The following is a 22,612-nucleotide window of genomic DNA, read 5'->3' on the forward strand; positions in this document are numbered from 1 at the left end:
GCGGGCTCGGTGCCGCCCAATGGGAGCGGCCCTCCTCGCCCCTCCCGCCCGCCTCTCCCGTGCGCCGCGTTTCCTGGCGACGCGGACGCGGCGCTGGCGCAGCTCAGGGCCGGCCAGGTAGGAGGCTGCGGCTGCCCCTGCCTCAGGCCGGGAGGAGTCTGGGGGCGCTGAGGCCCTGGCACAGGTTGCCCGAAGAAGTCGTGGCTGCCCCATCCCTGGAGGTGTTCGAGGCCAGATTGGATGGGGCTTCGAGCAGCCTGATCCGGTGGGAGGTGGCCCAGCCCGCGGCAAGGGGGATTGGAACTGGATGGTTTTTAAGGTCTCTTCCAACCCACACGGTTCTGTGATAACGTACGGCCAGCGGAGTCCCGGGGAGGGCAAGGAAGGGGGTCTGGAGAGCCTGGCAGGGAAGCGGGAACACCACATCGTGTGTGTGTGTCCCCGTCCCCCCAAGCCTTCATAGCATGAGTTGTGAGTGCTAGAATCATAGAATCACCAGGTTGGAAAGGACCTGTTAGATCATCGAGTCCAACCATAGGTTGGAAAGGATGGCTTAGATCATCGAGTCCAACCGTTCCTATCTGCCACTAAACCATATCCTTAAACACCTCGTCTTTTAAACACCTTCAGGAATGGTGACTCAGCCACCTCCCTGTGCCAATGCCTGAATAGTCTTCCTCCGTCTGTTAACAATAACACCTTTAAGGTTATCCTAGAGGACTTCAGCTTCATCAATTGATAGTCAAGCACATTTAACCTTGCTTTACCATGACGTGCAAGCTCCTTTGCTACCCACACTATTAGTAAAGTCTTTCTCAGTTATCCTTTCATCTGAGATAACGTGACTTTAGACTTGGCTAGGTTTATAAAGGTGTTGCAGAAAATAACAGTGGAGTTCCAGCATTCAGGAGTTAGTTAATTTTTTTTTTTTTTTTTTTAAATGAGGGATAAACCCAGGAATACCTCAGTTCTCTATTTTCAAAAAGTTTAAAGGAGTGGATGAGTGAAGTTATCGGCAGGGAAGAAAAATCAAGGTAGTAAATACTGAGGACATCTGGAGTTTAAATGGAATAATCCTGGAATTTGTAGAGGTTGGGGTGGCGAATGATGTAGCACAGGGGTTCTTAAGAAGTAAAAGGAAAACCTCTTAAAATTAGGAAATCATCTTAATTGGCAAAAAGTGTTTTGTCAGGAAGGCAGAAAGTGTCGGAGTACATTAGCTATTACTAAAGGAACCTTGGAAGTTATGTAAAAGAAATTAAGACCAATGTACCAATGTCTTACTTATAGAAGTAAAGGAAGGACAGGGAAAGAAGTGGAGTTGCTGTGCACTTAACATGTGTAGGTTGAACTATGAAACCCAAACCAACAGCTTTGCTTTAGCTAACACCAAAAAAAGATGAAGAAGATTTAACTCTACAGAAGAAGGAAAAAGAAAAAAAGTGATCCAGAGAATGTAATTGCATTAGTTTGGCATCAGCAGGCTGCCAGGCTCTGGCATGGGACTGGGGGAGAAGCAGTGGGGGGAAAATTAAGAACAAAAACTGTTTGCCAGAGTGTTACTTGATGGGATATACTGGGATTTTTGAGGAAAAGTGGCTGGAGAGTTGATTTCTTTGAGTTATCCCTAGTTGTTCTGAACTTTAATGAAGCAATTGATGTACTGCTGCTTGGGAAATACCTGCTCAATGGGAGAGGATGGACACCAGTAAAAAACAGCAGGAAGGCTGGGTTAAAGGTTTGGGTGAGGTAGGAGAGGCTACCAGTTCACATTCTTCCCAAAGAATTGGTCACTCTTGCGGCTGAGTCAGGCTCTTGGGTCTATTGTCTCTTACAAGACATTTCTTCGAAATGCAGGTGGCTCAATCATCCATCTCTTCTGTGCCATTAAAATGTGCGTGTTTTACCACAACAGAAATCCCTGGCCGCTGCCTTATAATGCTGTTCAGCAGATAGCAAAGCATTTCATGAAGTTATGTGCTAGTTATTACTATTATTATGTAGAGATGGAAATTGAAGTATAGAGAGTAGTAGGTGAGAGGCAAGGCTGGAAATGAAGCACAACAATTAGACTCAATGGGCTACTTGATCTCAAGTGCGATGTTGTCGTGTAAAGGATTGTGATCTATTTCTAGGGCACAAATAAGTAAGGAAATTTAAAGATGAGGAGTGTTAAGGGACTCTTCTAGAAAAAAAAAAGATAGCTCAGTGGTTTTTGTAAGCATAGTTATTTCTAAGGGTTACATATTTCAAAGCTATTCTATTTGGAATTCATGAAGGCATCGATAAAACAGCAGCTTCCTAGGAGAATAGAATAGTAAATAAAACAATATGAAAACTTCCCAGAACTAGCAATGTAGTACTTTATGGAGTTCATTTTCCTGTCCTCCCTTCACCCATGCCTCAATGTGATCCATTTATCCTTCTTCGGACAGATTTGGGGATACAAAAGAAGTAATTTTCTTGCTTAAGCATTTGCATTTCAAAATAATTGTCACTGTGGCTGTCTGAAAGAGAATGCAGAGACAATCTCAGGAGTGCTTTTGTTTAAAAAAACATAGAGGATTTCTATCATTGTTAAGATGGTTTGTAGTAGTTAAAATTTGGCTGTATTTCATAGTATAGTGAGGCTGCAATACTAGGCTCTTCGGTACAGCATGACAGCAGCTGGGTTTTAAAATAGATTCTTATGCACGCACACAGAAATACATTTGTATTTGTAAGGTACAAATTTGTGATCTTCCTTTAGGCTCTCAGTTTGTTAGAAAGTGAAGACAGTGACTTGGAACCAGCAGTTATACAGTTTTTAAAATTAAGCAATTTTTCTTTTCTCTTCCAAGACAACAACAACAACAACAACAACTAATTTCAATTTGCTTGCATTGATGTTAAAATGCTGTGGTGAATAAGCCCAGTGTGGGTACACTGTACTGCAGCAGGCAAGCCTAATAGGTAGTAATATTAGATGCACTGATTATAGGATCCTGCAACATCTTTGTTCTAAAGGACCCCAAAGCACAAATTGTGCAGGCAGCATTTTAAAAAGGCAAGGTAATGGAAAAAGTATTGTTTTATTATGTGCAGTGAAACATCTAACGTTTATCATTTGGAATGAGGAAGGCTGAGTAAACAAAGTTATTCTAGATGCATGTTCAGATGTTGAAAACTGTAGAAACTAGAGATTTGCCTTTGCAGCCCCTTTATTGTAGAATTAGGGCCTCAATTAGTCAAGATTCTGAATCAAAAGTAAATTGTTGGAAAGGTGGTTCAAGAAAGAGGTATTACAGTGAAGGAGACATGAAGAACTTCTGGAAGAACTGGGTTTTATTGGAGGTCTTGTACACTTGTGGGTAATTTGCAGAAGATACTGGGAGTGAATCCTACAGAACCTGTGAGGTCAGCTCTGAAACAAATGGTGAAATCTAAAGGGCAAATGAAAGAGCAGAGAAAACAGCTTGGTAGTAACGGATGGGAGTGAAGTCAAATTATGGTGCCATCCCTAGGGGAACTGTCAGGCGAAATACAGGTGGTGTTGTCCTTGCCAAAAGCACTAGAACTTCTAAATAAATGAATGTATAAGCACCTGCATTTCATTTCTCCAGTGTTATCAGTTGGACTGAATTAATTTAATGTTGATTTAGAGTAATGCTGACTATGTCACTTCTACATTACCCGGAGTTTCTTTATCAAGTCTTCTGCCCATAGCTTAGCAACTAAGGGTTCTGCTTAATTTGAGTTTTGCTGCAAGCTAACCACTGTAAGTACTGCTGTAGAATTAAATGATGATTTTAATAAGAATAATACATTGACAAATAAAATATTTTTCTGTTTCAAGAGTTTCCTGTGAACATCTGTGGAAAAGTAAAAGGATTTGAAAACTCCATTCTAGAAAAATTTGTTTAAGTTTCTGTTACACAGAGAAATGCTGAAATTTCAAGAAACTGCTAAGCATGTCCCTGTTGCCATATTTAATTCTACTTGCTCTGGTGCTATGATCGCAAGAAGATACAGTGTTCGGAGGAAACTTGGCAATGGAAGCTTTGGAAGCGTATATCTGGTTTCTGACAAAAAAGCGAAACAAGGAGAAGAATTGTAAGTAAAACCTTCTCGTGCTTTAAATAAAAATGTTTTGAATGTATTTTTTGTGTTGTAGTTGGAGTTTCTTTTTGTGTTTGTGTCCCATCTCTCAGTTTGATGTTACATTGCAGTCTTAACTGTTTGACTTCAGTGGGGACATACAATAGAAGCAGACTTAATGCCAAGTCAGCGTTCCTGCTGAATCTGTTCTTGATTAAAATAGTTATCCGATGTGTCTATCTTAGAGTGCTTTCAACTAAGTCCTTTTAAATTTAGTTGTGCAAGACTCCATAATGATGTACGCCTCTGAAGCCTTGTAACGATACAGACTGTAAAAACAGATGCAGCTTACCCACTCCCCGGTGTCATACCTCGGACAAGTTGCTAATGTAAGATAGGCGCTGTGGAAGAGACCTTTGTATTTACTCAGAACCGAGGTAAATTTTATCATTGTCCTGACAAGAAACAGAGCAATGGTATGTGCCAGGGTTCACAAATTTGCTCTTCTTTGTAACAAAATTATTAAAGGCTTAAAGCCTTATAATTTATAAGCTATATACAATACGTATAATATATGGGTGTATAATATAATTGTATAGTTTATTTTTGAGGTCTTTGTATTTTATAAATAAACTTAGTTCTTCAGAACACTGACAAAAGTGCTGCACATTTGCCTTCCATCCCATGCTTACCCATCTTCAAGAATATGATGTTTTAGTTTTAACTAATGAGGAAAAAGAGAATCCTTAAGAGCCCCAGCTATTGCAATATCTGGCTCTATAATGCTTCTTTCAGTTACACGTGCATGGAACATGGAGCCTGAAAATATCAGATTTTCTGATTATATTTTTATGATCTCCCTTCGTAATTTCTGATGATATCTTGTTTGTTTACTGTAGGTAGCTTTTTTTGATGACAATTGGATGCTTTTAGGAATTGATTCTGTGGCATTGTAAGGACTCGAGATTGTTGAGAATAGTGTTTCTTCACAAAAGAAACTGCTGTATTGACGTCCTATTTTTTATAATTGTTGTCTAAGTGAAACCTGAGAAGGAATATTTACAGAAATTCTAGTAAACACATTTCAATTTGCTGTATGCCTAACTGATAGCACTTTTTTTTAATTGCCAGCAAAATTTTTTTTTATTAATTTGCATGGATTTGGACTGGTCTCATCAATCTGGTTGATTAAACCCTTGAGGATTCTGAAGCCACAAAGGCAAAAGAACGTTTTCAGACTGTTGACATTTCTGTATGTGAGTTTGAATTTGAGTGTCTGGTTAATGCATTACAGGCTTGACTTCCTATTGTGCCCAGCCAGTAATGCATTGTATTTGTCTACCAGTTTGATACTTACAACAAATGAGATTTAAATGTGAATATTTTTGTTATCATACAGTAAGATTTGTGAGGCATTTTGCTTAAAGTCTGAAACATCTAATCAATGTGCTTTTCAGCCAGAAATACATTCTTCCTTTAAATATGGGAGTGTATCAGTCCTTATTCATGGACACACTAATGAGCAATTATATGATTGAAGAGCTTTTTCTGATTCATTTGTGCCTCACTTTTGCTATTTATGACAATGTATTCTTGGCAATATTGTCTTAATAAATGTGCAGCCAAGACACAATTCAGCTCCTGAGATGGAGTTGGAGGCTACTAAACTCTGAGCTTATTTCAGCTGGCTTATAAGTCTTCTGGTTCTTTTACCATTAGCTACCATTTTCTACCAAAATGTTCTTTAATGAAAACTTTAATTGAAAACAATATAAAATAATTTTTGTTTTGTTTTGTTTTCTGTTAAAAATATTTATCGTGCAAATAGGGAGGCAGAACTATCTGAGCTTTTAAGACCATTTGGAATTCAACTCTTATTGAGCTTGTTCTTAGGATATTGACGGTATAGTGAAATGTGTGTCTTTATCCATTTGCTGCTATAGCACAAGCTGCCAAGCCTCAAAAACAAGGATCGTTTGCTTTGTTTTCAAGTAGTTACTATTTCTGTTTTTTCCTTAAGAATTTTTCTTTGATAACTTTAATTGTGAGTGATTGCGTTTTGAACAAACATTCCCTGCCTGCAGCATTTCATTCCTGTTTTTTATTAGAGATGAGGCTGAGTGTGCCCTCTGCCATTCCCAGGACAGAAGATGAGTATCAAAAGGCATATTCTTTTCCTGTTCTATCACTCTCTTTTTGTTAGTAGAACAATATATAAAAAGCCGAAGTGCTAGTGTAATACTGTAGTTCATCTTTTCATCACTAGGGGGTACTTCCGTATCACAATTATTCTATCTGAGCCTCAAATGTAGATTGAAGAGTAGATTACCCCAACTTTCTATCACTTACACGCTAACAGAAGACAAAAATACTAGATCAGGTTAGCATGAAAGCTCAGGTAACATAATGACATAGAGCATAGACATTTTCTTCTATTTAAAAATATTGGGTTTTCAACACTACTTTCAAATCGGAAAATAATCTCTTATGGAACAGTACTGGTTAGTGCTTTTGTTGTATTTTCCATTGGGAAGTTATATATACTTTCAAATGAAAAAAATTGATTATTATGTTTCTTACTTTTTTAAAAGAATAATCTTAATACAGCTCTGAAAGCACTTTGGCAGAAAAAGAAAAAGGCATTGAGATATTTGGGTTCCAAATTACCTCAGCAGAATTAGAAGTCTGTATGTATTGTTTCTAGAATGTGCTGAGACAAATATTATATACAATGTGAACTCAGCCACAGATACTTCCCTGGAAATAACTATAGTCTAAAGCACTGTGAAAGAGCATAAGAATAAATCATACAAATACAAGTTCTCAAGAAGAATGACATCTTGGATATTGGTACAGAAGCTGCTCGGGGATACCTTTTCCCATTTTCCATTAGCTCAATGAGTTCCATTAACTCATTCTGAGCTACAGAATGAGTGAATGCAGAGACTAACAATGCTTATAATGTAATTTCATTTATGCTTAGCGAAGCTTTTGCATAATTTTAGAAATAGGTTTTGGATGTGCCTTGTCCTTTCAAGGATCTCAGCTGTCATGAGCAAAGTGAGGGTTCATTATTTGTGGCATGCCTCAGGTTAACAGACTTATTTCAAATAAAACTCTCCACAGTGAAGTGCTCAGGCCAGCAATGCCTGCCTCTCATAGGCATGTCAGCTTCATGCTGATCTGTTCTCTGTATGGATGGGATTCAGATTACTGACTTCCTGAGATAGTACTGGAGCAGAGACATTCAGTGTGATATTGTAGATTTGCATACTCTATAAATAATAAAGTTATGAAGTACTACAAGTATAGTAGTGTATGGAGGTCTCTTACTGTAAGTCCCTCCAGTGTTGACTTTTACAACACATTCCTTGCCTGTTGCTTTAACTTCCTTACTTGTATTTTTTGTAAGTTGTATTTTCTGGCAATTCTTTATGTTTGTGGTCCTGTGTGATCTCTACAACTATGCCTTTTTAATTTTGATTTTACATTCCACGCTATCTCAACTAGAACTGTCAGCTACAGACATAGCGAAATACCTGAATGTCTAAGCCAGGAAAATCTCTAGTCATACAACACATCTTGTGTTGATGAACTCAGTTTTCCTTTAGAGAATAATAGTTGCAAGTGACTTAAATATTCTTAAATATGCTTTTATAGGCTCTGTCCCATATAAATTTACTGAGTGGTAGCTTCTCTGCTTGTATTGCTTGTGGTTTGTTTTTCCAAGCTATGTTATCCACAGTGGAAAGAGTGAAAACCAAACTAGTGTTTAGTATTCTGGAGTAAGATAGAGCCACTATGGGATTAATTCAGACTGGGTGTTAGACTTAAGGATCACACTTACCTCATTCTGAGTCTGCTTTGTGCAGACATGTGCTGAATAACTTTTTCAACTTCCATAATAATTTCCTAAAAATGAAAGTACAAGTTCTTGATTTTAGATTTATGGTTAAACAAGGTGACCTTGTAATCCATGTTTGTGTAGGAAGTTATGCCATCTACTGTACATCCTCTACAAGATCTTTTGACTGAGCATGACAGAGTTAAACATCTCCAAGACAGAAGTTGCTGTGACTTATGTGAAAACAGGCAGCAGAGTAGAAAACAAAATCAATACCCTCATAAAAAGAAAGGCCAGAACATGGGAGACTTGACTATGAAAGAAGTTTCTCATGCACTAGGCAATCCATATAGGAGAGAGATCATAAATTTCCCATAGTTTTGGAAGAAACCATGGTCAGATATGACATCGTTTTAGGCCCTGAAGTCAGTTAAACGCAAGAGATGTGTTTACACAAAAGCAAGTTTCTTAGTTTCAGTTTACACAGGATGGCTTGATTTATACATTATTTGATATTTTCACTGTTAGGTATTTGCAGATCTTGTTCTGAGCCAGGTACTGTACATTCATTGAAACTGAGATTGAATTGCTTAATATTGACACTGTCTTTCCATTCTAGTGGTTTCTAAAATGAGCTTTGGCAAATCTTTTATTTCAAATTGCAAACTGATTTAGCTAATGTGTAACTGGAGTCCAAATAAGGATTGGATACTCCTGCAAATATTTGCTGTAGTTTTTATTCCTTTCCAGGATTTGAATGGAATTAGGCACGACAGATGGGGATGTACATCACTAGTTGCCCATTAGTGGAATTTCACAAACTTTTAGAGGCTGTGGGTTTGGCTATTTTAAGAAGAAAAAAATGTTAGCTTTAATTTGGCTAAAAACTATTTGTTATGTGGTTTTGTTGATTTTCCTCTTTTTCTTTCATAAAGTGGCACAAGTAATGAAGTTGCACCCAAGTGTCATTTTTTTTCTTTAAGTTTGTATAATATAATGTTACAAGCAAAGGATAAACAGTGCTACTTAGTCACTTTTCTAGATGCATGCGTGCCGCTATGGAGTGCTGTCTATTAAGTATGACTGCATGCATTTAGCACTGTTGCCATTCTGGGACCCAAAAGCACTTTTCAGAGCTGTGAAATACTTTTATCCAGTTTGCAAATAGGTCATAAACAGGGAAGTTAAACAGTTTACCTGTGTTCATGCAGCAAGGCTGTGGAAAATAACTTGGTCACTACTTGAGACATCATTCCTTGATGTCTTAATCTTCCTAAATATTAGCAAAACTTTTAGTTAAACCGTAGTTGCTCAAGCCTCACCTAGAGCCCAATATCAAGGGCATCAGTTCTATAGTTTGGAAACAAGCTGTTCTGTGTGGCAGGAAGGAATCAATAGTTTCCTGTAGACTTGGGTTCTCTGTTCCCTTAACCTACTACAAGAAGTCCTAGTTTTTCACCACACATTATGACAACATCCCTTTTTCTGGAATGTCCTCTGTTTTACCTCCTCTAATCATAGCTCCAGCTTCTCCTTCCCTCTTGTGTCCTTTCAGTATTTCTATTTTCCTTCTATATTCCCTAATCAGTGGTTGGAAAAGAGACAAGCCAAGCCATGGTGATCACTGAGCACATGCACAGGTGAGATGATCAGTATACATACACTGGTCATTAGGCAGCTTTTGAGGACCAGGGGCCTTCCTTCTAAGTAGGAAGGCTCTTGTACTTCCTACTTAGATTATTAAATAAAATCCTCTTAAGATCTGTGAAACTGGTGACCTTCTGACAGATTTGGTTGAAACTGGTATTTACTATCTACCTTCAATTCTTTGGTAACATATAATAAGTAAATGCGTTGAAGCTTACTGAATCTTATTTGATAAGAAATTCAAGTCACACCCATGTGTGAATACAATGCCAATTCTGTTGGCAAAGTATCAGCAGCTCAGTAGTTATCAGGTCATTACTGTCTTATAAAACTCTACCATCCCAATGATTGCCCAAATGCGATATCTAACGACAAAGAAAAGGAAAGCATTTCAATATTGTGTCTAGGAAACAGTTTATGTAGATATTTGTAAATGAAATGTCAATATAGCTTTTAATTTACTTAAATGTACAAATCACCTTCAAAATGCAGGACATCTGCAGGTGTTGTGTTTTATTCCCCCAGACTCTTGACTCACATATAATTTTTGCAAAGGTCTGTCTCAATTTATGAGGAGTTTGCTTTTGTTTCTGGACATCATGGACCTAGACCTTCCCAAAATAATTAGATGACTTGGTTTGTATAAAGAAAGTAGCAGGATTGTACCAGCATTATTATAACAAACAGTAATACCTCTGTAGTCACTTCTAGGCCAGTCCCCCTGAGTAGTTTGTCAGTTAATTATAACATATAATTGTGGTTAAAGACAAAAGCTTTTGTAGTAGAGATTTATGTCCAGATGTAGTTTTGAAAGACAATGCTATCACTTAAAGATAATGAGTGTCCTAATCAGTTGTGCCAAGTGAAGGTCTGGGTTAAGTTTCACTAATTCCTACCCATGCATGGACAAGCAGCTGAAGTACACAGTAGGCAGTAGGGACTTACAGTTCATAAATATTCACAAGGTACTTATATGTCCCTGGGATGGAAAGCACACGCTGAGAAGTGCTACGCTCCCTGGACTGCTCCTGTGTGTGGTAATTGTGGGATGTCAGCTCAGCTTCTGTGTCTGACTTGCATTATACCATTAATCTAGACTCATGCTATGATTCCTTGGAAACTGTGCACTTAGCTGAATAATTTAACACGGGAGTTTCAATTATTTATCACTTCTTATAACAAATGAAATAAAATTTAAAGGTGAAGAGTTTTGTAACTTACGAATATCCAAGTGACAATCAGCAGATTGCTGTATCCTTGCATTTGCTGCCTGTTTGCCGCTCTGAAGGTATTCTAAGGGAATGGCCATTTGACATGGGATTGATTAAAATGGTAACAAATGACTCCCTGCCAGTTGTCATGCGTGTTCATCTAATTGTACTGTTTTCTTTTTTCTTTTCTCTCATTTAATAGTAAAAACTATTAATAGAAATAAAATCTAGACTCTGTCAGGCCATTTTACATTAGTGAACAGATATTCATCATCTCCTTGGAAACTGAACAAAGGTGTATTTCCTACAGGACCTTCCTAACTGCTGCTTACTTTTAAATAAGCTTTTCTTACTGAACTATCTTTTGATTGAGTCATGTGTACCTCTGCTTCTTCATGTAAGGTTCAGGCTACTGTGTGTCAGCTGAGCTGCTATTGCTACTGAGCTGTACAGTTGCTTATGGCCCCAAGTAAGAAAAAATAAAGACATTGACTGGGAGGTCTTGCTGCTTTGGCTAAAGCAGTTTAAGAAGTTAGCTTTCACAAGCTTTCCACTCAGATGGTTGAGCATGACTTCAGTATTCTGTGAACAGTGCTACAGGTGTCAAGACCTGCCTATGTGTTCAAGTCCTTGCTGAAACTTCTGTAACAGTGGCTGATGATCCGTGTGCCTTAGTTGAGGAGTATGCCTGCAAATGGAGATTGCCAGAGAGTGAAACCACCAACACTGGTTTTCAGCTTTGGTAGGCACTTGCAGCTAAGGCTGCAGTTGTTTCAGAGCATTTCCAGTTCAGACCAATGCTGGTTCGGGGTCCAGTTTGATAACCTCGGACTCATTCAAAGCAATTCTTACTGGAGACTATGTTGCTGGGCTCAGCTTATCCTGCAGCCCAGCATGGCACTGTAGGGCTCCTCACCAGCCTTTGGCACATGGAAGTAAGGAGCTGCAGACCTCTCTTGCAGTGGGAGTGTGACAGTGCCCAAGTACAAGACAGGTACAGAAGATGGGAGCTACCATTAGAGCCCACTACAGCTCTGCCATTCATCTGTCCCGTGAAGCTGTGCTTATATGCAGCTACTGCAAAGCTATCGATACACACACAGTATCTCCGCAGAGGGATACTCTGCTAAAATTTGTAGAACAACAGAGATGATGGTTACAACACATGGGAAACCAAAAGACAGGCCATCTCACACTTGAACAAATTGTTTAGAGCTCAATGTGTAAAGGTTAGGAAAGTCTCTGTGCTGGGTAAGCCTCTAGTGAGGACTGCTGGGGTGCTTGGTGTTGGAGCACAGGTGTGAGATTTCCTGCTGCCCATGTTGGTGATGGGTTTAGCAATTTAAAGCTACAGCCAGGCTGCAGGCCTCTGCACAAGCAGAGAATGTTAACGTATCTAGTTCCCTCATTTTCAAAAAATGGAATCCCTGATATTCTGTGGGTTCTTTGAAACTAAAGGGTGAGTACTGAGAGCATCTTGGGACCTTTTGTCCAGCTAGTGTAACGTAGGCACCTCTAAAAAGCCTCTGCAGCAATGTCTGATAGAACTTTTACATCTGCTCAGTCATCTTCTTGAGCTTTGGTAGTACTGTTGCTATTTGTGATCTTGTGTGCAGGCAGGGAGTGATGCTGATGCTTAAGTTCATCGTTTTTCAGAGTGTTTACAAGCATTATTTTCGACATTGAGTGGAGAATTGTGCTTAAGGTGTGCATTGTTGGTAAATTATTGGTTCTTTAAGGTGCACAGGAGAGACAAAGTTTAAAGATTTTGTAATTAAGCAAATGCCTTGAGATAACTTCCGTCTCATTCATTTTACTGAAACTGATTTTTAGTTTTTATGCTTTAGGTAAGCTAGCTTTACCAAGAAAATGGAGAGGTACACTAGTATTACTTTAGGCTGAACTGTGACGTCCTGCCTCAAAGATACAGTATGGTTTTGCAATATTTGACTGTGCCTGTCTACTGTATCTTATTGCATTTTACTCTTGTTGGCAAGGTGTTTTAAGTCTGCATCAAGGATGTTGTTATTGCTTCCAAGCCTTCTGCTCTTTGTTGCATTCAGTACATCGTAATGAAAAAACTGCTGCAGTGTGCGGAATAAATTCTGGATTTGCTGGACACTCAGTGGGTTGGTTTTGTTTTGGTTGTGCTTATGTGACATACTGCTGAAAGTAGTTCTTAGGTCACAGTTTCTCTTACATACGTGGTGTGCCCTTCATGTGTTCTAAAATAACTTCAGTGTTGCTGAGTAGTTGTTTAATTTTTTAATTGCACGTGTTTCAATGATTTCTAATTTTTTAATTGCACGTGTTTCACTGATTTCTAAGACCACAGTATAATACTCAGGGGGGTTAGAAAGTATTAAAAGATTTTTATCTAACTGTAGATGTTGTACACAATTAATTTCCTCAGCATTTCTTGATTCTCTTTGTAGAATATTTAGCAATAAGCTTTTGTGAAGCTATAAACTATGCTTTTATCTCCTTCTTCCCCTCCCCCTCCGCCCTTTTTTATACCATAGCTAATTCAATGAATATCAGAAATAAGCATTGGAGGAGATGCCTGCTGGAAAAAGACATGTAGGAAGAGTGAGTTTTCTCATGAAAATTGCAGCAATTAGTAAATTACTTATAGGAATTAGTTCCACTGAAGGGACAATACTGTTGACACAAATATCCTTGCAACATTGAAAGGAATGTAATTCTGCTTACAAATATATTTACTTTCAGGAAAAAAACAATTCAATTTTATGCGAGGAAATGTTTGAATTTCTATGGAGTACAATCTTATAGTGATGATCAGTGTCTTGGGTTTCCTGTCGCAGCTTCCTGTTCTTCAAAATTGTCTGTTTTCTGTAAACTGATTCATATAAATCAGGTGATATGAAGGTCTTTCTCCAAAATTTTTAACTGCAACTAATTTAAAAATGTAAACTAAGTGCTGTACAAGGAAAATTCCTTTTGACAGATGCTGTAGCCCAGGGCTGCGAGTTGAAGAAATGCAGCATGGCAATTACGAGATGCTTAATCATATTATAATGCTTGAAGACAAAATGCTGCACCCAAGTTTTAGTGTAACATTAATTAGCAGAGAGCAGTTATTAGTGAACTGTGTGCAGTATGTGTAGTGAAATCACAATGGAGAAATGCTTGATTTAGATGATTTGATGTTTGATGGAATTAAGTCTTCAAAGATACAAAGAAGAAACAAATTATTTAGTCCTTGTCAAATTTCCCTCTCAAATTGTGTTTAGGTGAATGGCAGCATGACATTTAATTATGTTCTTCATCAAGACGAAGCTGTTAAGAAAAGGGGTAAATGAACAGTAGGTGGTGATAATGTAACATGTAATGATAAAGTATTGCTAAAAAAGAAGTAAATTCACAGGTATTTAGTCTGTACTCCATAGTAGTTTTTAATAATTTTCCTGAGTAGGTAAAAATTTCTTCAATTCAATCAGAGTCTATTAATATTTGATTAAGGGTGAAACTTATTAATAGGCTATAAATGTAATTACATCTTATTTTTTTCATATCTGTCAAGGGAAAAAAACTCTAGATTTAAAAAACCATAGTTTTAGAGGAAGAATTCCTCCTTTACTCATCCATGTTCACTTTTATTTTGTAACTCAATATGTCTCAAAGAATCATTAAAAATAAATACACTTGCATATCTAAATAATATTAGTGGATTCTTTTGTGCTGTAATATGGCTTGTTCAGTTCTGTGAAGGACAACACAAGTACCTTGCTTTGCTTTATAATTAATGATTCTTTTTCAGCATTGGCACATATGGTTGACCAAAAATAATTTGAAGTGTGCCCTTTTGTATAGGTGAGATTTTGCTTAGTGCAGGAGAAAACAATATAAGCTGTATTCCTTGGAACTAATTTATTTTAACAGTGTTTTCTTTCATGATCTTATCCCACAAAATATATTCTAATTTCTTTGGGATACTGATTAGGAACTGTTAATTTTCAAATAGCCATAAACTGTTTGCATCATGAGCTGAAATGTTCAGTGTTAGTGCATATGTTAGAGCGTTTGAAAATTAAGCATCTTCAAAAATAGGTGCTATAATTATCACTTGCTGATGGAAATGAAAAGTGAATCATCCATTTCACTTGTAGATTTATGAAATCTCATTGCCATTCAAAGGTATTTAAGCACTGTTACATTCTTTTAAGTGCTCATTCAGAAAATGAATTTATATTTAATCTGTCTGTGGATATTGCAGTGTTCATATAGCAATTGAATTCTTAGTGGCTAACTCGGGTATTAGTTCTCACTATTTCTGAGTGTTTGTGAACAGCATGAATAGGCTGTTTTGGATGACAGTAAAAAACAATCATTGACAACTGTTGTGGCTTTACTAATAAATCAATAGTATCCAGGGGGGTGACAAAAGAATTCCAGGATTTGATTTAAGAAGTTGTGTGGTAATACTTAGGCTTGAAATATTTCAGCTAATTAAGAATAGCAAACAAACACTCATTGTTTGCTTTTCATTGTAAATGTGGTAATAGCCTTGATTTTCCCACAGAAATGAAGTGCTCTTAATTTACTGTGTTTCTTTCCTTAACTCAAACCATGTATTTATTCTAGGTAGGACTTATTTGTCCATGCTGACTTTTTGCATTTCGTGTTCTCACCAGCTCCTTCTTTCTCTCACAGATAGATGAATGTCTTTAAATTATCTGAGCATGCAGATACTGCTACTCCAAATACAATGGATAAAATGGAAGGAATATTTATTTGCATTTTGGTAGTAAGGTGTAAAGCACAGGAAATCTAGTCACTGATACCAGGAGGAGAACTCTGGTAAGATTATTAGTAACCTGATAGCTGTATGTATGACAGGTAAGGATAAGCTTAAAGTCACAGTGGAACTGGAAGGGCAGCCTCAGTCAGGGAAATAGATTCTGGACAATAGGTTGCCATTAAAAAAAATCAATGAAGTATCATAATTGCAAATAAAAACTGAATGCACAAAAGTGCAAATGGGAGAGATCTGAAAGGAAATGTGAGGAAACTACAACTCTGGAATCCCCAACGTGAGCAATATATGGAACTGTTGGAACAGGTCCAGAGGAGTGCCATGAAGGTGATCAGAGGGCTGGAGAACCTCTGCTTTGGGGACAGGCTGAGAGAGTTGGGGTTGTTCAGCCTGGAGAAGAGAAAATTCTGAGGAGACCTTAGAGCAGCCTTCCAGTACCTGAAGAGGCTGCAGGAAAGCTGGGGAGGGACTGTTCACAAGGGCATGGAGTGATGGGATGAGGGGGAATGGCTTTAAATTGGAAGGGGGGAGATTTAGACTAGACATTAGGAAGAAATTCTTCACAATGAAGGTGGTGAGGCCCTGGTACAGGTTACCCAGGGAAGCTGTGGCTGCCCCATTCCTGAAGGTGTTCAAGGCCAGGTCGGATGGGGCCTTGGGCAGCCTAATTTTGTGGGAGGTGTCCCTGCCCATGGCAGGGGCGTTGGAACTGGATGATATTTAAGGTCCTCGAACCCAAACCATTCTGTGATTTCTGGCAGCAGGCAAGTATTTATGTGTCTCTTGCACAGTGGAATGTCAAATCAAAAGGTTCTTGCAATATCCAGATTTATACTGTACAGAAAAGACTGTTTAAGTTCGAGATAGTCAGGACTATTTATCAAAAAACAGATTCCAGTAAAGCAATGCAATAGTTTCATTGAGGAAATTATCAACAGAAATCTAAAATAATTATTTTAGAACTACAATGTCAGCTGTAATGTGCCAGTCTCTTAAACTGTGTGATATTCTCTAAAGCATTTGACTGTGAGAAGCAGTAATGGTGGGTGACTTCATCTTGCCTGTATGCAGATGGTGTCGTTACTGATTTTCCTGAACAGTTTTAATATGGTGGAAGCTGTTGTGCAGACAGGACTTGTGAGGGTTGTCACCTCTTCCTAATTTTGGTCCCCATTTCTAGTACCATGTTTGCCATTTGATAAATAGAGTTTAAGGCATTATTTATTAGACAGGCACTATCTTAATTTTATTATTTATGACCATTTTCAGATTCAGTTATATAGCCAATGTGAGGTGATAAAGTTTTACAGAATTGCAGGTGACCCTTGTACTCAGGGGTTACCAGGGTGAAGAAGAAGTCCTGCAAAGACGAGAGTGGATAGAAATACAATACACAGTTGTGGACCAATTTATTGTTGGCATTAAAATGATTCTATTTCTTTTACTTCACTGTCAGCAAGCAAATGTACCTAGTCAATAATTCATATTGCAGTTTGCTCAAAAAATGGAGTGTGTTTTCAGAAAGGTTGTCGTCTTTTAAGAATCGCATCTGATCCAGTAAACCAAATTATATAATAATAAAGTATGTCATCAATGTAAACAAATGCCAGATGGGTTGAAAACATTTAATTTTAGATCAGTGCAAACAGACTGCAATAAACATTGCTGTGGCATGTTGTCAGTCATTAGTAAAGCTCAAAAAGGATTCCCACTGGGTGTCCGTATCCTGGAGGATTCTACCTTTGTGCTTGTTTTTCTCTTGGTTTAAGTCTTGCTCTATTTATCCCCATTTTCTCCACATTACTGCGCTTTCAGACACGGTGTCCTGGCCTGGCTGCATTTCAAACTGTGACAATGCAAGCCAGGAAGGTTTTGCTGATGAAAGCCAGAAGGTGTTCCCAGGGAAGGTCTGTGAGCCTGCTGAAGCACAGACACTGCGGAGGCAGGGTAGCTGCTTTCTGTATTGTGGGGAGCAGGCTTCTCTCTCATGTTATTTTCTCATCCTAGGAGGATGGATGCTCTTACCTGTACTAGACCTAGCTTCCTTCAGGATGGATATAAATAGTGACAGCTGACACTTTTTACTTTTAAAATGCAAACATGGTCACTCTTTCAGTTGCAGTAAGTTCAACATCAAGATTGAAGTGTCTTTGCACTATTAAATGGCAAAGCTAATTTTTTTCCCACACAGTTAAAATATTTTGTTCTGTATTCAAGTTCAAGATAACTGCTAGCGTTTCTGTAACAAATTTTTCTAGTTGGGTATTCACTGACATTTTATCTTTAGGGGTATGGTTTAGTAGTGGACGTGGCAGTATTAGCTTTGCAGTGGGACTCCGTGGTCTTAAAAGTCTTTTCCAACTTGAATGATTCAATGGTCTGCTTATGTGTCTGTATTCTAAATTAAGTGGAATTTATAATAAATAAATTAATACATCTCTTTTAGCGTTATATCAAAAGGGGTATTTTAAAGTATTGTCTTTGGAAAGCGGTTTTAACTGTTCTTCTGTATGTGCCACCTAAATTCCTGATTTCTTAGTTCATGCAAATAGTTCTGGACCTCTGAAATCCTGCTTAATACTTGATCCTAAGTGGCAGAAAATATAGGGTTTTGTGAAAAATTTGACTTTCAAATGGACCTGTGTTCTCCAGATAAAGCCTTGACAAAATATCAGGGGTGCCTGTTATTCCAAATAACCATAATAAACTTTCATGTTGCATGCTTCAAAAGTTTTCTTTAAAATACTTTGTGTTATATAGCTATACGTTTCTAAACTGTCGAACAAATGGAGATTTTCAGCAGGTGATACACAAGTACGATGGCTGAATTATGTGCAGTGATAATGTTGTATTATAAGCTAACCTTAAAATGCAGGTTGGATCATAGAAACACTTTGTCTCCTTCAAAGTGTAGAGCTGGTTTCTTTTGGTAGAGGGAAATGCAATCAGGATAGTTCAGCTAAGAAAAGTTTATCATTTTCTTATGATGACTCACTTTTTTTTTTTCTTTTTTGGTTTGTTTGATAGGCAGAAAGACTATTTGACATCACCAGGGATGCCAAATTTGAGTTAAGATAGGAGTCGTAAATCACAGAAAGTGCCCTTTCTAGCTGCCTGTCAGGGTAGAAGTTACTTGTGTAAATACTGAAATGGGATAGAGTAAATTTAAGCACTCTTAAGGGCTTTCTATATTGAAAAGTATAGTTAATTTGCATAGATGAAATTCAGTCTGAAGACTTCATTGTTTTTCTTCTAAAATTATAAAAAAAAAGACTCTTTAGGTCCAGAGGCTAGTCTTCATTTTCTCTGTAAGACTCCTGAAACCCTGACATAACTTCTTTGTCAATACTTAATCAATGTAGAGTTTTAAAAATTGTTATTTTTATTTTTTAAGCATATTTACTGAAGTAGATATCAAAAGCTCTGCACAAAATAGAAAGTCTGCTCGTCATTTTAAACTCAGTAAAATCAGACCTTATCTACATACAGAGACAGTAAACACCTGTGCCAGAGGCATGCAGATATTCATCACCTCGACTGCATCACGAAAGTTTTCTTTCTAGATGCAAATGAATTCCAGTTCTGGATGTGAATTAGCATTGCATTGCATAAAACAAATACCTTGTTTACAAAAGTACGTTCTCCTGATTTGTTCTTCTGGGAATGAATTTCAATAAGAAAAACACCTGTCTTGTTCTCTGACAGCTGATGACAGCATCAAAATCACTGAGTGACTAAGATGGTAAACTATCACTATATGTCAACACATCAGGCTTTTATTGCTGACTTGGGTATACAAGAAGCTTGTAATAATTGGTGTTTAAGAAGGACTCATTCTGTTTGTCAGTTCTGTGACACAATCTAAATGAAGGAAGGAATAATGTTCTTATGTCAAATGAAGATGAGAAGATTGCAGTAGGTATTGTCTCTCAGCATAGTATGAAGCTTGTCTGTAGAAATGCAGACAAATCAAATGGCATGTTTTTTTTCATCACGCTGCCAGATGGGTATTAAACAAGTTGATGTAAAAATTCATGCATTGTTAGTCAGAAACCAGTGATTGGGATTTAGGAATGAGTTTTCTTACGTAGAAGTACAGCACCTTTCCCCTTATATCAAGTGCATTACTATGGTTTAATCACTGTCATGTTTAACTACTGTGACTTTACAACCACGCAGTATTGAATGTGAAATTACTAAAAGCAGCATGAAGATGTCCCTTCAGTGTGGAACTTACCTTCCATGTGTTTAAAAGTTACTGGAAATTCCTCACTTTTTTTCAGTAAAATGCCAAGATATTCTCTCAAACTGTTCCTTCAGACATAGACCAATGATCCATTCTTCAGCAGCTGGTAAAGCAGATGGCAGTGGCATGGTTTTGTGTGATGTATGCCTTTTTTAAACATTTCATGAGTGAGATCCCATCAAAATACTTTTCCTTATAGTGCCCTGCACTAAGGGTTTTTTTTCCAGGACAGGTTTACAGAAAACTGCCCAGCTCAAGGTACCATATAGAACTAAGTTTGAATAACAGTTTCGCCTATGGCATATTCACATGTTGAAGCTCAAGAATATGAAAAATCACTTTAATTTTTTCAGCTTTAAGAGGTTTAGGGGCTCCTAAACCAAATGTTAAACACTGTAATTTAGAGTTATTCGAAACAGTAGAAACATGTTTCAGCCACAAATCCAGATTTGCACTTTTCACTTAGTGTTCATGTGAAGGGCAGCCTGATCTCTAGAAAAAAAATAGGCACCCTGATTTTATCACTGGAAAAACAGTCACAGAAATACTATCCTCTCTGTGATTTTTCTCATGCCTCCATGGAGAGGTTTTGGCAGAAGCAGTAGAAAGAGTTTCTAGTTACTCCTTATTTCATGTATGAATCTTGAGCGTATGTCCTGAGTGGGTTTGAAATCACTTAGATTTGATTTCTTATTTATGTTTGTTATGCAGTAATCCATAACACTGAAAACATGTCACGAAGAAAACAGTGCAGTTGGGAGTTAGTGGGAAAAATACTTCAATATAGTATTATTAAAATGTTGCTCAATTGCTATGGTGACTAGCATATGTATTTGCCTTTTAATGCATTCTCTTTGTTTACCCATATTTGCCTCGTAATTTCATGTTGCCAAATACTTGGTTAATGTTATTATTTTGCATTTAAAGAAATCATGATGGGTTTTTGAGCATTAAGTGATTTTTCTATTTTTCTATTTTTATTAATATAAAGATTTCTTGTTTTCCTCTAGAAAAGTTCTAAAAGAAATCTCTGTTGGAGACCTAAAGCCAAATGAAACAGTTGAAGCAAATCTGGAAGCACAACTACTCTCCAAATTAGACCATCCAGCCATTGTCAAATTTTATGCAAGCTTTGTGGAGCGAGATAGTTTCTGCATTATCACTGAATACTGTGAGGTGAGACTTGTAGATTACTTTGAAGAAATTTGACAGAATGTGTGTGTCAAAATAGGGTCCTAAAATAAACCTAGCCCAGTTTTCTTTAATTGTTTCATTTAGATTTTAGTCTTACTTCTTATTTGTGGTATCACCTGCTACTTGTTAGGCATATTTCAAATAAGCAGTGTTACCTGCTCACATGAGACTCATAATTTGTAGACGAACAAACCAGTGAAGAGGAAATTTTAAACCCAAGTTCATTTTATTCACTGTAGTCAGTACTGCAAGAAAGACGTAAAACACAGACACCTTACCAGATCTGTGGATGAACTCAGAAAGGTTTTACCATATGTGTGTTACTGATAGGTAGGAGAGGATGAAAGTGGGAGTACAGGGGCATGGTATGAGAACCTCATGTGAATGAAGAAAGGAAAAGTCACTTGTGATTTGGAGGTGATGACAAGAAGTTCAAGCTAGATCATATAGATAATAACTTGAAAGCAGCATTGCACTTAGGAAGTGGAGGATAGTATGAGTCAAAGACCATTGTTTAGAGGATACAAAAAATACTAGAGTGGGATAATACAGTATAGCTACCAGTTTTTCTTATTCCAGCATTTGCTTTAAAAAACAGTTGACTGAATCTGTCTTAAGGCTTTAAAATAAGAATATATACATATTTAGAATCATAGACTCATAGAATCACCAGGTTGGAAGAGACCCACTGGATCATCAAGTCCAACCATTCCCACCAATCTCTAAACCATGCCCCTCAGTAGCTCATCCACCCGCACCTTAAACACCTCCAGGGAAGGCAAGTCAATCACCTCCCTGGGCAGACTGTTCCATTGCCTAATGACCCTTTCAGTGAAGAATTTTTTCCTTGTGTCGAGCCTGAACCTCCCCTAGTGGAGCTTGAGGCCATTCCCTCTTGTCCTGTCCCCTGTCACTTGGGAGAAGAGGCCAGCTCCCTCCTCTCTACAACCTCCTTTCAGGTAGTTATAGAGAGCAATGAGGTCTCCCCTCAGCCTCCTCTTCTCCAGGCTAAACACCCCCAGCTCTCTCAGTCGCTCCTCGTAAGACCTGCTCTCCAGCCCCCTCACCAGCTTCGTTGCTCTTCTCTGGACTCGCTCCAGAGCCTCAACATCCTTCTTGTGGTGAGGGGCCCAGAACTGAACACAGTATTGGAGGAGCGGTCTCACCAGTGCCGAGTCCAGAGGGAGAATAACCTCCCTGGACCTGCTGGTCACGCCGTTTCTGATCCAAGCCAAGATGCCATTGGCCTTCTTGGCCACCTGAGCACACTGCTGGCTCATGTTCAGTCGCTGTCAACCAACACCCTCAGGTCCCTCTCCTCCTGGCAGCTTTCTAGTCAGGCTTCTCCTAGTCTGTAGCACTGCACAGGGTTGTTGTGCCTCAAGTGCAGGACCTGGCATTTGGCCTTGTTAAACCTCATGCCATTGGTCTCTGCCCAGCGGTCCAGCCTGTTCAGATCCCTTTGCAGAGCCTCCCTACCCTCCAGCAGATCAACACTTCCACCCAGCTTAGTGTCATCCGCAAACTTGCTAAGGGTGCACTCAATGCCTTCATCCAGGTCATTGATAAAGACATTGAACAGGGCTGGACCCAGCACTGAGCCCTGGGGAACCCCA

The 22,612-nt window shown here is 38.3% G+C and overlaps 1 protein-coding gene across 2 annotated transcripts in view; it reads left to right on the forward strand.

Annotated features, from left to right (window-relative positions):
* Nucleotides 1–88: 88 nt before the first annotated feature.
* NEK11 (NIMA related kinase 11) overlaps nucleotides 89–22,612 on the forward strand; it is a 96,858-nt gene continuing 74,334 nt past the window's right edge. Inside the window, exons 1-3 of one of the 2 annotated variants that reach the window (XM_069860007.1) lie at nucleotides 89–117; nucleotides 3,836–4,092; nucleotides 20,813–20,978. In XM_069860007.1, the coding sequence (XP_069716108.1) occupies nucleotides 3,923–4,092; nucleotides 20,813–20,978 (336 nt within the window). In that variant the 5' untranslated portion in view covers nucleotides 89–117; nucleotides 3,836–3,922. Of the gene's footprint in view, nucleotides 118–3,826; nucleotides 4,093–20,812; nucleotides 20,979–22,612 lie in introns of those variants that run through there. The other variant, XM_069860008.1, reaches the window with a different exon arrangement.

Source organism: Phaenicophaeus curvirostris, chromosome 6 (genome assembly GCF_032191515.1).
Source record: "Phaenicophaeus curvirostris isolate KB17595 chromosome 6, BPBGC_Pcur_1.0, whole genome shotgun sequence".
Lineage (NCBI taxonomy): Eukaryota > Metazoa > Chordata > Aves > Cuculiformes > Cuculidae > Phaenicophaeus > Phaenicophaeus curvirostris.